Source organism: Topomyia yanbarensis, chromosome 3 (assembly GCF_030247195.1).
Source record: "Topomyia yanbarensis strain Yona2022 chromosome 3, ASM3024719v1, whole genome shotgun sequence".
Lineage (NCBI taxonomy): Eukaryota > Metazoa > Arthropoda > Insecta > Diptera > Culicidae > Topomyia > Topomyia yanbarensis.
In genome coordinates, this window is record NC_080672.1 from 3,134,375 (window position 1) to 3,148,436 (window position 14,062).

Here is a 14,062-nt window from a genome sequence, read left to right on the forward strand (position 1 = left end):
TACCCAAAAAAATATGACACACGTCATTATCGTATGCCATTTTTACATTTCTTATAAAAGAAATGCATAGAATTCGCTCAAACTTTCAAGATTTTTTTCTTATCAGAGAAGGTAAAAAGATAAAATCAATCAAAACATGAAAAAAAATCCTGCTAATACAAAGATGAACTCATCAAAATGTTTTTTTTTTCAGATAAATCTTAATGTATAAATCCCGTGGTATTCCTAGTAAATATTGCATTCACACCGGGCCTGCCAGGCCCGGCTTGCCTTTTTGTGCATGTAAAAAATTCAAACATAGCTGCGCATCACTCCATAGATGAAAATTTCACAATTCTTTATTTTTGTTATAGATTTCAAAGCTACTTATCAAAATTTCCATGCCCAAGCTTATACTGCATACACATTTTTTTGTAACTAAAAAATTGTAACGTGCCGGGCCTCTGAGACCCGGTTGCCTTTTTGAGGGTTAAGTACAATTCCCACGCTACATCAGGCTTCCGTCACGTCACGTCGGAACGTCAAGATTAGTTATGTGCAGTTAAATGGAGGCATTCACACACAACGTCAACGACACGGAACATTTTGACGTACGGCACATTTTAACTTATCCTGACAGAACGGTGACGTTCTGTTGACGGCAGCTGATGTATCGTCTGAATCGTCCTTTATTCTTGTTTACGACGAACGCGAGATTCGTTCGAAAGCGGTTCGAGAACGAGGATAGAAACCACTTTCGTTCGAATCTCGCATTCGTCGTAAACAAGAATTATGGTGTATCTAGGGGCAGATCACTCTAGGAATGTACAACAAATTTGCATGAAATTAGAAAAATGCACTTAATTTCCATTTTTGCATCAACTTTGCACTCCCTCACAGAAAAGTTTGTTTAACAAACGTCCTACGCTGATTCATTTTGTTCGACGTTTTGTTGAATGTAGGGATAGTATAGATACTAAATTCATAGTTAGGCGGACACAAAAGCCGGAAAACTGGCAACTCTTATTTCAGGACTGGCGACCCATGCAAATGTTCAAGCTCTAGTTTAATTGTTGACGTCATTAGTAAGAACTTTGCATGTACGAATAGCAAAACGAATTTGAAGATATGATGTGGTTTCATATTATGCGCATATCTCCTGGTGATACAGAAAAAAAATGCTTATTTTTGTTTTTCTACGCTCGATAACACAAGGAAAGAGTAAAATAATCATCACCATAATCACAATACCTTTTCCATATACATTCGAAAAGAACATCGTGACGTGACGTAATCCAGTCAAAAAGGGCAAGTTGCTGGCTAACGGGGGGCTATTTGCCAACTCGGATACGCTAATTGCCCTTCAATTTGCCAGCAAATTACTGGCAATTAGGGGGCTATTTCAAATGCAACATTTGGGCGATTTGCCGCCGTCATTTTTTTGGCGCCCAACCCGCCCTTAAATCGCCCACAAATTGCCCACGGAACGCGCCATATAATCGCTCTTAATTTCCTAATATGAAAATTAAAAAAGATGGGTGGGTAATGTCGGAGACATAACCGGAGTGAAGTAGAATACACTTTAGGATGTTAATGCGAATGCTACAATTTTGACTATATTCTGATAGGTTATATTAAAACCAGCCATTTCGTTATTTCTAATGGAAATACCGAAATATCGGTACACGTACATCGAAACCTAAAATATTCCAACATATTTATCCTCATATGGTAACCTTGCAAAGAGCATATAATGAGAGTGAATCAAATCAATTGCCAACAGTAGAGAGCCGTATATACTTGTACCGTTATTTCTCTATTTCCATTAGAAATACCGAAATAACTTATTTTAATAACGCCTTTCAGAAATTAGTAAAAATTGCAGCATTCGTATTAACAATTTAAAACATATGCTACTTCATTTCGGTTTGTCGTAGACATTACCTACCCATCTTTCTAATTTAAAACAGAACAATTGTTTTGAAAACTTAATAATTGCATAACCTAAGACGATTTAAAGCTACACTTTTGTGAAATCTCAACAGAAAACAAAATTACGTGTTAGTCCAACGAACTTTCTGTCCCGTTGTTGTTGTTGTGAATCATTAAAATTTTGAACATTTTTCAAAGCGTTATGATTGCGATTACAGGGGGAAATGTTGGTTGAATTATATTTATTAAATTCTCCCAATTAATATTCTATAGCTAAACTATGATCATATTTCCTTAGGAGGCGCGTTTTACCCCATGTTTTCATAAATAATAATATGCTCGAACCTTAACCAAGCAGGTATCTTAGAGTGAAGTTTTCACAATAATGGAGCTTTTCATTTGTGTAGCCGCGATATTCGCAAACAAAATAAGTAAAAAGCACATTGTGTCATTTAGCCGCACACAAAATAAGCCGGGCTTAATGTGGATACAAATAATCTGTTTTCCGGACCGTTATTTAGCTGAGTTTAAAACATGATGATACGTAAAACTTTTTCTCAGTTTGCTCCGAGGACCAAGTATTTTAAATTTCCCCTGGTAGTGCAAAAATGCTCTATAAACTCGTAAATAAACTTTCCGAAGTAACTCGTATCAAATCATGAACAGAAAATCATATTATCAGTATCCAATAAGCCAACACCATCTCCTTTACACAACGAAACAACCAGTACGCATTACGGCTTGCCGGAGGAAACAAACACACAGATAAATTCACCACGGTGCACACTGGAATGCGCGTCGGGGCGAATTTATCTGTACAAGCACCTGACGCCACATATAATTTAAAGAACAAGAGAGCGCGGTTCTCGCACCAAACCACCCCATCGCCAATCCATTTATTCAGCTCTGAAAAAAAATAAGTGTTGTGTGCAAGACACGACCACGATGACATTAAAAATGCAGCCAGTTTTATGAGCAAGCAATATTATCCGTGGCCAAATTAAAAACCGTTAATGCCATCGACTGTTTCAGAACTACACACAGGCATGCTATTCTTCACTAGAGATAATTGTTGAATTTTTAAATTAAAATCAATAACCTATAGTGTGATAAATTCAAGTTCTAAAAAAGTTTTATTCAAATCCGTGAAATGGGAACATAAACTAATGATTCTCACAAACAAAACCTTACATCTATCTTTAAATACCTGCTATCAAATCAAATGTTTGCAAGCACGATAGAAAAATAACTGGTCCTAAATCAAATGATTCGTAAACGAAGAAAGTATAACATATGTATCTTTATATATTCGGTGGTTTAATTAACATTAACTCTGAAATGTTTTATATTTGGGGTCCTAAAAAGAACGATTTTAAGGGAATCATTCAAATTAACTGTTTTGTATGTGGGGTCCTGAAAAGGACCATTGGTGGAATCCTGAAAAGGACTATTTGTGGGATACACAAACACGCGTGCTATGGAATGAAAAATACTAAACTAACTAAGGGCTTTTGGTTTAACAAAAATAACATGCAGAATAGAACAATTAGCTTCAAAAAAAGGTTTGCCATCTCTTCCAGCCGCACGTTACTTACATCAGATAAATATTTCGAAATGAAAAGAAACAACCTTTCTTTTCAGCATCTAATATGAAATACTGATAACTTGAAACGTGACATCGGCTTTTATCACTTTCGCACTGATGATGGAAGGACTGCCTTCATGCAGAATAACGAAGAAATATTTGCGGATTCTTTTTGGTACGGCTTTCGCTAGCTGGCAGGGTTGCCACATCCTCCAATTTTCTGAAACATTGCAGAATTTTGGATTATGTTTCCGAAAGACTATTTTTAATAAATCACAGGATCAACCTGGAAATGTATTTTAAGTAGCTGCACATTTTTGTATTGTTTCGGAAGGATAAATTTAAACAAATAACAGATTGTTGCAAATTTCAGATTGTCAATATACGCGCAAGCAACAAATAACGAATTTAAACTGCGCAATTGGATTATCGCTATCAATGATTGAAAAAATTCCAATTTGTTCTTTATTGTTTGTTATTGTTATAGCCCTTAAAAGGGCTTTTAATTTAACAATAATAACATGCAGTCAGCTTCAACTGAGGTTTGCCAACTCTTCCAGCCGCGCGCTAGTTACACGGATCACCCCTAGCGGTAGCAGTGATCAAATGTAGCACTCATCGCAGCGCATTGTCAACATGCATGATTGCTACTGCTGTTCTTTACGGCCCGATGTTTGAGGGGAGAATGAAGTCGCTCGAGGAATGATATTCTTTAAATAGTCGATGATGACGTCATTCATAGAAGAGTAGTGTGTTGGGTGCTCAAATCTGTCGTACGAGACGCTATAGGCACGATGTGACTTGTCTGGCAAAAGAGCAACAACTGATTCAAACAGGCACGCGGCACATTTATTTATAACTTTCGTGTTCGTTTGAATTACCAACCTGCTCCCTATGGACGGCTCTGCCGGGGATAGATTGACTGATGTATGGGAGTTTTCACGTTTTCGAGATCTGTTCATTTTTGCTTGTCAATAGTGTGATATTGAAATACAAAAATTGTCACGTCATTTCATGATTAGAATCATCAGCGCCTGGCGGCAATCATGGTATCTATTACCTACCATAGAAGAATGTGCTGATATGAAACGCAGCAGCTGCTACGCTTACAACGTCAGAACACAAACTAACGAATTCTCTTGTGTGCTCTCTTTTTATACCCGTCACAGTTCTTTCGATGAAAAAGAGGCAGTCCCAGCAACGCTTGCTTTTTGAGCGAATTGTACCAACCAATCATGGATCAGATAATTACTGCTTTCATAAAATCCATTATTTCCGCTATTTTTAGTAATTGTACATACTACCGAATTGGATACAAAATTGTTGTACATATTTCCAATCAGATAGCGTAATAATATTATTTTTTCATTCAGTACAAATGCAGATATTCACGTTTAAAAAATCGGGTAAAATTCTGGCAGAAAATTTTGAAACGGGGCCCCTATATTGAAACGTTAGAAGTATTCTACTTTAAAATAATGCTTATTTTCGGATTCATTATCTACTCACATATACTTACCAGTATACTAGGTAATCACCACCAAATTATAGGAAAAATCAATGGTGAAATTTATATTGCACTTCAAAACTTATCACAATCTGACGTTCATTAAGACTTTAGGTCAGAGATCTTGTTCCACTATACATACACACGATTCCACAATTTGCCCACATTCGTTGGCTAAATGAAGTGCACTAGACAAACAAAGTGCAGGTAAAAACACACCAATTGTTCAAAAAACAATTTTAAGCTTAAACCAAACACGAACCGCCATGTTTGAAAAACGCGAAAAACAACCAAGTCCATTTCAGCCGCCAGAAAATTTGTCTAAGTATTGAAATTGCATTTAAATCGCATTCGCAAATTGCATTTGTTCCGAGAGGCAATTAGCACAGGCGAGTTGAGTCAAACGTCAAACTTTTTAAATCGCCTGACCATGTTCGTCCGCATTTTTTGACAGGGATTTGACATGTTCAATTGGCTCCGCTCAGTGTCTCCGCCTAACTATGAATATAGTACTATAAGGGATAGTTGTTTGTTAAGGTTTTGACGTCTTACACGCAACGCACAATACATTGCGCGCGACGTAAAATACATTATGAATTTCTATTTTGATGGAAATAAATGCATTTAATTTCATTGATTTTTAAAAACGCATCACAAGTGATCAGCCCCTAGGGGTGTGTGCTAGAAAATGCATTAAAAGCACAAGAGAATACAACGGACGGGAATAGAAAGTATGCTAACTCTGCATTTTTTGTTTCTCAGTGTAGAGTTTGTGGGAATCAACGTTGCCGGATATACTAGGGGCCACTATTTTGCCAAGAAAATCTGGCAGTACTTAAAAAAAATGTCTGGCACTTGATAGCGACCTCTAAGTCATCGATTTAGTTTTCTATGGCATACATTTTAGTTTTCATAGAATGGCATACATTTTAGTTTTCATAGAAATAATCGATTTTTGTAAAATTTGGGACGTTATAACCCAAATTTTCGAAATGGGTATGTAGCAGTATCTAAAACATAAAAATCTGGCAGAATGATAGATTTGTATTTTTGTCTGAAAGCTGCCAAAACCTCTGGCTGTGCCAGATAAATCTGGCATAATGGCATCCCTGCTCTATACCGATATACCGATGAAACCTTTAAAAATACCGATTTTTTAGTTTTTATGCCGATATATTGCAAATGGAGCACGTATTATTACAGTGTATTTTTTAGAAAAGTTTATCCATCTTTCCCAATTAAATCATTCAGAGATTAAATTGGAAATCTGCCTTAGTAAATTTAGAATTGCGTCTTAAGGGCAACAACCAGTCCTTTTTAGTTCAGCTATTATTAAATAATAACTATAATTTGCCAACGACAACTTGCATGTAATCTCTAATTCGTATAAATAAAGTTCCTACCTATAAATACCGATTTTTTATTCAAAGCTTATCCGATATTTTATAAAAACATCTGACTACTCGGTGGGGAATTTTGCCACCAAGGTATATTTTTCAAATGTCTTCACATTTCATAAAAAATGTCTTCCTTTTTCTTCAAGGACTAGGATTCTGAATCGGTTATTGATTTTGAGCCAGAAATCTTCCAGAAATCAGTCAGACATCCGAAGAAATGTCTTCAAAATAAACACGTCTTCACAACATTTCAAATCGATATTAAATTTGCAAAAGTGCGAATAAGATCTGTAAACAAACTTTTATTTTGATGGTTCCTCTTAATTTACTATACTTACAAAGCAAAAAACAATTGAAATTACTTCTACGAAGGGTAAAAGTTTACATTAACGCATATTTTTCATGAAATTCCACTCTGCAGCGGACTAATGAGCGAAACAAGTTTGTTTACAAAAAACTCTTTCGCCCTTTTGACGAATTAATATTGAAATGTCTTCAAAATGAAGACATGCCTTCAAATCTGGCATCTCTGTTCGCCACTGTCAAATTTTCTGTGGGTAATCCCGGGAACTGATCCCACTTTAATATCGATTTTATTTAGTAAACAAAATAACAACCGCATAACACGAAATTTTATTAAAACATTGTGGACTTCAATTACATTTACCTAAAATAATACCAATAAATTATTAATTTACCATTAAATACATTTTAATAGCCGCACAATATGACAGACGTTGCAGCGGAGTCAATCGATAAAGAGCTTGCTTCGAATGTTGAAAATCTTTCCCTATGCCAAGAACAAAAACTAGAAAAACAGGAAACTAAGAAAAGTGACCAATATTATCACGTTGTTGTTTCACTAAATAATAAAAACATTTAACTTTCCAGTTGATATAATCCTACATGCAACTGGTAGTGCTCCAATACTCAAACAAAAGAAGTGGGCTGTTGATCAGGAGAAGCCCATCAGCGCGATTATTAAATTCATTCATAAGTATTTGAAACTGGAGCCGGGAGAGAAACTGGTGAGTCATCTTTTAGTGCCAATTTTTTTAAGGTTGATTTATTTTACAATTTCAGTTTTTGTACATTAATCAAACGTTTGCTCCCTCGCCGGATCAAATAATCAAGAACTTGTATGAATGCTACGGATCAAACGGAAAGCTGGTGCTTCATTACGCTAAAAGTCAAGCATGGGGTTGAGAGACAATCACATCGTGTTACATTTATCTGTCGGACCCATTTTTCCCGTATTATTCTAAGTCATTCGTTATAAGTTCGAAAAACTGATTAACAAAATATAAAACATTTTACTGATCGACATTAGTTTTCATTTTAATTCAGCCTTTGCTAATAGTTTATTCAATATACATGTTTCTACAATTAGATGAGCAGTTTAATCACCACGAACCGTTTCAAGATGATCAGCTGCTTCCTTGGCCACCCGGTGGTATTTGCCCATAGCCGGACGGTAGTAGTAAGATTGGTAATCGTGTCGCTCAGCCATTTTATCGCGTACCCGCTTCTCCAGTTCCAGCATTTGCCTTTTTTCATTTTCCTCGTACAGATGATGCAAAATTTTTTCATACTCCTGTTGCGGATTGGTCATAATGTAACGAGCAATAAAGCGCGTTATCGGGTGGCTGTGGTATTCCCAGTGCTTCGGTTCATAGTCGGCAGGAATATCTGTCAGCTGTGCTGGGCCGATGAATACGTTGGCGTAAAAGACAATTCCCAGGACTGGAATCAAACCAATCATGATATAAAAGTGGAACAAATCCTTAAACTTGTGCCATTGGAAGCGGGAAGGCGTGATTGTGAAAATTCTAGGACCATGTCCGGACATCGGCCTGCTTAGCATCAATGCTGAAATAGAGTAATGTTTTGTTATTGTGCTTTACGCTATTATTATGCATTGCATAACAGATGTGACTGACCCTTCGATTCCATTTAAAGTGTGTTTATCGACATTATATTAGATCGATGTCGTGTTAAATTAATTTTAGAAGGTTACTTACCATTTTTACCAGCATTGCACACAACTGGACTTTTCAGCAAAGTTTTAAACTGAGTTGAAAACTGCAAAGGACGTGCAAGCGAACTCCAAATCGCCATTTTTCGTTTGATCGAGAAAAGCTACGAACTGCGATAAGTGACAGTGACTTTTATTCCGTAGCTGTCACTTTGACAACCCAGGGTTGAATTACACTGCTAAAATTAGGCAATCCATGAGACGTTTCTGATCAGCTGATTATTTCTTGTTTACTTCTTCTGACGTTACTCCGAGGCGTGTGACGTCCAACAATATCGTTGATTCGATCCAACATCAAACGAATAGGACTAACGAAAGATGTTTGTCTTCTTCTTCTTCTTTTTTTCTACTCGAACCGTCATTCTTCTGACAGCTCTGTATAAGGGCTAGTAACACAGACTATATGCCCTGTTAACCAAATTATTGACTAATGAGATGACTGTATTTGCGCTGATTTGTTTAGTTTAAAAATCCATTTTGGCTTCTCGTACAAAAGTAATGATTTCCTTGTATAGCATCATATTTTTGGTTTGAAAAACATTGATGAGTTTTTCAAATTTGTTTTCAAAGCTGTACTTTAATCGGAGCGTTCCAAAACGTGGGCAATGTAAGATTATATGTTCCGCTGTTTCTGGTTCAGAGCAGATAGGGCAATCTTGATCATCTTCTATCTTCATTTTTGCTAGCCAGTATTTGGAAAAATCATGCCCAGACATTAGACGGTTAAGTAATTTGATATCTCGACCCTTAAAGTTTACCCCCTTGTACCATGGGTCTTTTGAAAAGTTCGGCTGGATATTGTAATATGTTTTTCCTTTTTCGGCTGAGTATAACTGATACCATTGTGAGGCTTTTTGTTCCATTTGTTTTTTAAACTGCATTTGAGCATCCCTTAGCATTATCTGATTATCTATCCGTCTAGTCGAAGATAGGCCGTGTTTAGCAAGTTCATCCGCGATGTCATTACCTTTTATGTCAACATGACTAGGAATCCATTGCACCGAGATGTTCCATTTATAGCATATGTCTAATATTTCCACAAGCATTTGTTCTCCCTCTTTTGAATGCTGGACCCTGTCTAACATAACACAAGCGGTTCTCGAGTCCGTGTATATGACGAAATCTTTAAGATGTTGATCTTCCACACAATCCAATGCCACTCTGATCGCTTTGAGTTCTGCGGATGTTATGCTCGTTTCGTTGTTCAAGCGGTAACTGAGACGCTGTTTAGTATTCTTAATATAGACGCCTATTGCACACGCCGTACCGTCTTTGGACGCATCAGTGTATATCCTACCTCTGCCTTTGTGCACACCATTCATTGCGAAAAGGGCAGCTTGCTTTAACTTCCTGGGGTTAGTGTCTTGTTTAGCCGTATCCAGTGCTTCCAGATGTGTTTGTATATCCACCGTCACTCTACCGTTAAGCTTGCAGACTATCATAATAGAGTTGAACATTTCTTTGTTCTTATAAAATAATCGTTCCATATAGGTGTAGCTGTCCATGCTTTCGATCTTCGTAGGTATGTCTATCGCTTTGAGTTGCTTTGCTACTGTATTGTTCCAGGATATGTATCTTGCTATCTCTCGTTGTGTCACGTATTCGAGTCTAAGCTCTAGTGGTTCTTGTCCGCTTAAAGCTGCAAGTGTATTTAAGGGTGTCGTCTTGGTTTCTCCAGTAACTTTCCTCAAGCAGTGGTTGTTTATCACTGATACCATTTTGCGGTTCGTCGTTTTTGCGTTGTTGTAAACTGAGCTTCCGTATTCTATTACACTTCCGCATAAGGCTTTGTGTATTCGGGTAAGTGTCTCTGGATGCGCTCCATTTTTCCTCGCATTTAAAACTTTCATCATATTCAATCTATCTTGCACTTTTGTACGAACGCTCTTAATGTGTACGCCGAAGCTTAGGTACCGGTCAAATATAATGCCTAAGTAATTATGATTCCTAACTGTTTCGATATGTGTTCCATTCAATGATATGTTTAGCTCCTTATCGTTATTTTGGAAGAGTATTGCTTTCGTTTTTTCCGGATTTATTTCGAGGTTCAACGACCTCGCTTTGTCGCAAAAAACATCCATGTACTCCTGCGCGGTTTCATTTAGTGAGTCAAGACTTTTTGCTCTGACCAATATTCCGAAATCGTCCGCGTATTGCACGAGGACTACTCCCGTTTTACTTATGTCATGAAGTTCCAGAGTGTATATATTAAAGAGGGTTGGGGATAGGGTATCCCCTTGTGGAAGCCCATTGGTTACCATTCGACTGACAACTTTGTCTCGTAGCTGCATGAAGATTCGCCTGTTCCGTAGGAAGGAGGAAATCCACTGCTGAATGTCTTGTGGGACATTTATCCTCGATAGCGTTTCTTCTAGTTTATCTACCTTAATAGTATTGAAAGCGTTTGATAGATCTACGCATATTAATGCCGTGACGATTTTGTCTCGCTTACTCTGCTTTATCCAGTTGAGCACGAAGGAAACGCATGTATTTGTTGATAATTTTCGTCGAAATCCAAAGCAGTTTTCAGGGAGAGTGTTTTCAGTGTCGAGGAAGGTCTGGAGTCGCTCCAGTACAGCAGTATTTGCAATTTTTGTAATCGTAGGGACCAATGAGATTGGTCGTTTACCGGATGGCAGGTTTTGGTCGCGATTCGGTTTAGGTATTGCTACCACTTTTATGGATTTGAGGGCATCATCTAATAGGCTTCTTCTCCACATTCCGTTTACATCGTCGATGATTTTATTGGTTACGTCTGGTTGTAGTTGTCTGAGTAGTTCGTATGTTAGTTTGTCTGTCCCTGGTGCTGAAGGTTTTCTTTTATTTGTCAGAATTTTTGACCAGTTTTCCGTGGTCAATAGGTCGTCCGAGCTTATTGGGATTGGCCAATCGTGTGGTTGTGGGTCATGTTTTCCAAAGTGTGTGTCTAGGAATTCATTTGCCATTTTTTCGTCATCGAACAGTAAGTTGTTCTCCTTTTTGTACCTGCGTTTACCTGTTAGTCGGCCTACCTTCATCCACAGCTGCTTTGAACTGGTGAACAGACCTACCTCATCTGGAAACTCTTCGAACTTTTTTCTTATTTCCTCCTGTTTCATACGCTGAAATGCTGCTGCTTTGCGTTTGAATTCGATAAGGTTCTGCACACTCGATACACGGTTAAAATCGTTTCTTGCTGTATTTTTTGCCTTCCAAGCTTCGTCAACTGCCGTTGACCACCAAAACTTTGGGGTTTTCACTTCCTTTTTCCTATTATTCTTATGTATCTTTATTGCACACTTTGTGAGGTCTTGCACGGTGCACACTTGTGATGTATCCAGTGTCGCTATTTGCTGCAGAATCTTTTTTTTGTCGTAAAAATAACTTCCATTGTTCTTTTTTCCAATAGTCCATTGTATTCTTATTCCCATGTGATGGCTGCCAATCCCGTAGTTCAACACGCTCCATTCTAATGTTCCAAGCAGTTGGGTGGAGCAGAATGTTAGGTCGATTGCTGAGGACCTCCTGTTTAACTGTAGTGGCACATAGGTACTGTCGTTCATAACTAAGAAATTGCTGCTGTTGATAATATCCATCATTACTTCTCCTTTTTTGTCGCATACTGCATCGCCCCATGTTGAATGGTGCGAATTGAAATCACCACCAATGATCACTTGTTTATAATTATTTAGATTTGTGTATATTTTCCGAATATCTTCTTCATATTCTGCGATGTTTGTCGGACGAGTTTTTCTGTTCGCAGGAGTAGACTTGTTGACAGAACCCACCGCTGAATTGTCAAACAAACGTCTAATGGATTGCCTAATAAGATATATAATATATAAGAATTGGCATTTTGCAGCATTTACCTGCTGCGACATCTGTAGATTAATAGCGTAAACAAGATAATGGTATATGTTTTCTTATTTTTCATAACTATACGCTAAGTAATTTTATATGATTGGGTCATTTAACTCATTCATGCACATGTTGTTTGTGGACAACAACATTTTTAAACAACTATAACTTTTGATTGAGCCAAGATTTGCTCACAAAAACAAGTAAGACTAATAAATCTGACTATTGCCTTTCATTTGAGTATTAAAAGTTACAAGGATCAGCTTTATAACTGAAGTTATAGTAATTTGTCTAATTGGATTCCAATGGAGCAGTGATGCCAGAGACAGTTTACGTTGACGACGGAAAATTATTTTTTCATATATCTTCGCTATGACGCAATATTATTGAAAACTGTTAAAACTTATCAATTTAGACTGTCTTTGGCTACGTTTTCCACGCAACCAATCTATTGTGAATATTCTAGGTGAATTGTATTGAGCATTAGAAGGTAAAAATTGAGCAGCTACTAGCACTGCAAGGGAAGCACCAATCTTTATGAAAAAAGACTTTTCGTGTTTCTTGATCCCACCGTTTTCAAAGAAAAATAGTTTTGAAACCCTACATGCACTAGAAAAAAGATGGGCATGAAAGGGTTAATAAGAAATAAAATTCTTCTTTTATTACATAAACCGATAGAGCTCGTCTTTCTAAAAATAGCAATATGTAAGTTCAACCCTTAAAACGTCAGTATAATTTTTAATTGACTTATAACGAAACGAAAAAAACTTTAAGGGGTTACTTGGTAAGCTGTTCATTAGGGTGTGTCCAAATTAATTATCTGTGCTGTTTGGTCACTTGACAAGAGTTTTGAGGCTTAATTTAATGCTTCTTTTGTGTACAATAAGAGAAAGTTAAACATTTTGTAAATAATTCGACCGTCAGCAGCAGTGTTGCTATGAAAATTGAAATTTTCATCAATGTTCATAGCTCCAATAGGTTTTTTCTTAATTACTTTTTACACAAGCGTCAGATTGTTCCACAGTCTTCGAGACCTTGTTTGCTTGATAAATTTGCTATAAAATCATACATCGATTTATTTTTAAGAGGCAATGGAAGGCTCCTGGAAGAATTTTTTTGTAAAAGTCGATTTACCCGCATACAAAATCACATGCAAACTTTAAACCGCGGGCACATAAAGATAGTTTTACCGATCGAGCTTAGAATTTGCGCAATTGTTCTAGGACCCAAATGGTACCAATAAAGTTGCTTTGAGCTAAAATTTTTTTTTCATTTGACCGTTGTTGTTGCCTTTCGATCGGTTGATGTCTGTTGGATGTTATTCTTTACGGGCCCGGGCGCCATAAATTAACTTGAAAACGACAAAATTCAATGTTTTCACATTCTATTCTTTATGGCGGTTTTGTGCAACCCTGATAAGCTTAAACGTCAAATAATTTAATAAACACGCACACAACTGCAAAAAGCAACGATATCGAATCAAAACTTGTTTTGCTTCTTCATCGGTTGTTTCTTGTTTGCATGCTCCGAACCCGACCGTACGTCCTTCAGTTCAGTACAACACCCAACCATAGCTATCGACGCCTCAAATGAAAATTACGCGTTCAAGTGAAGAGACGTTTTTGTGTTTTTCGTCGCGTCCGCTGTGTACCTATAGTGCAGTTAGAAATTTGTAGTGGTTGTTTATGTTGGGAAAGAAAAAGTGAGTTTTGCATTATCCAAAAGTTTGGAAATCTGTATCCCTGACCGCAGTTTCTGAGAACATACGTAAATATATGCTTTTTCAGCTA

At 37.1% G+C, this 14,062-nt stretch overlaps 3 protein-coding genes across 8 annotated transcripts in view; 2 read left to right on the forward strand and 1 right to left on the reverse strand.

Annotated features, from left to right (window-relative positions):
* Nucleotides 1-7,012: 7,012 nt before the first annotated feature.
* LOC131691635 (autophagy protein 12-like) lies at nucleotides 7,013-7,724 on the forward strand. The gene is made up of 3 exons (XM_058978188.1): nucleotides 7,013-7,233; nucleotides 7,292-7,428; nucleotides 7,484-7,724. The coding sequence occupies exons 1-3, from the start codon at nucleotides 7,128-7,130 to the stop codon at nucleotides 7,604-7,606; spliced, it is 366 nt and encodes a 121-aa protein (XP_058834171.1). The 5' UTR covers nucleotides 7,013-7,127; the 3' UTR covers nucleotides 7,607-7,724.
* Nucleotides 7,712-8,581, reverse strand: LOC131691634 (NADH dehydrogenase [ubiquinone] 1 beta subcomplex subunit 5, mitochondrial). Its single transcript, XM_058978187.1, has 2 exons — nucleotides 8,422-8,581; nucleotides 7,712-8,269 (listed from the first exon to the last, which is right to left on the reverse strand). The coding sequence occupies exons 1-2, from the start codon at nucleotides 8,516-8,518 to the stop codon at nucleotides 7,800-7,802; spliced, it is 567 nt and encodes a 188-aa protein (XP_058834170.1). The 5' UTR covers nucleotides 8,519-8,581; the 3' UTR covers nucleotides 7,712-7,799.
* Nucleotides 8,582-13,806: 5,225 nt separating this feature from the next.
* The window catches only part of LOC131693945 (rho GTPase-activating protein 68F), a 91,324-nt gene continuing 91,068 nt past the window's right edge, over nucleotides 13,807-14,062 (forward strand). For 5 of the 6 annotated variants that reach the window (XM_058982227.1, XM_058982230.1, XM_058982228.1 and 2 more), the window contains exon 1: nucleotides 13,807-13,974. The gene's annotated coding sequence lies outside the window, so the exon portion shown is untranslated. Of the gene's footprint in view, nucleotides 14,040-14,062 lie in introns of all 6 variants that reach the window. The other variant, XM_058982231.1, reaches the window with a different exon arrangement.

Coding starts and splice junctions, on each gene's coding strand:
- LOC131691635 (XM_058978188.1), top strand. CDS start 7,128: ATGACAGACGTTGCAGCGGAGTCAATCGATAAAGAGCTTGCTTCGAAT. Junction 7,234..7,291: donor AAAACAGGAAACTAAGAAAA/GTGACCAATATT, acceptor TTAACTTTCCAG/TTGATATAATCCTACATGCA. Junction 7,429..7,483: donor TGGAGCCGGGAGAGAAACTG/GTGAGTCATCTT, acceptor TTACAATTTCAG/TTTTTGTACATTAATCAAAC.
- LOC131691634 (XM_058978187.1), bottom strand. CDS start 8,518: ATGGCGATTTGGAGTTCGCTTGCACGTCCTTTGCAGTTTTCAACTCAG. Junction 8,270..8,421: donor GTGCAATGCTGGTAAAAATG/GTAAGTAACCTT, acceptor ACTCTATTTCAG/CATTGATGCTAAGCAGGCCG.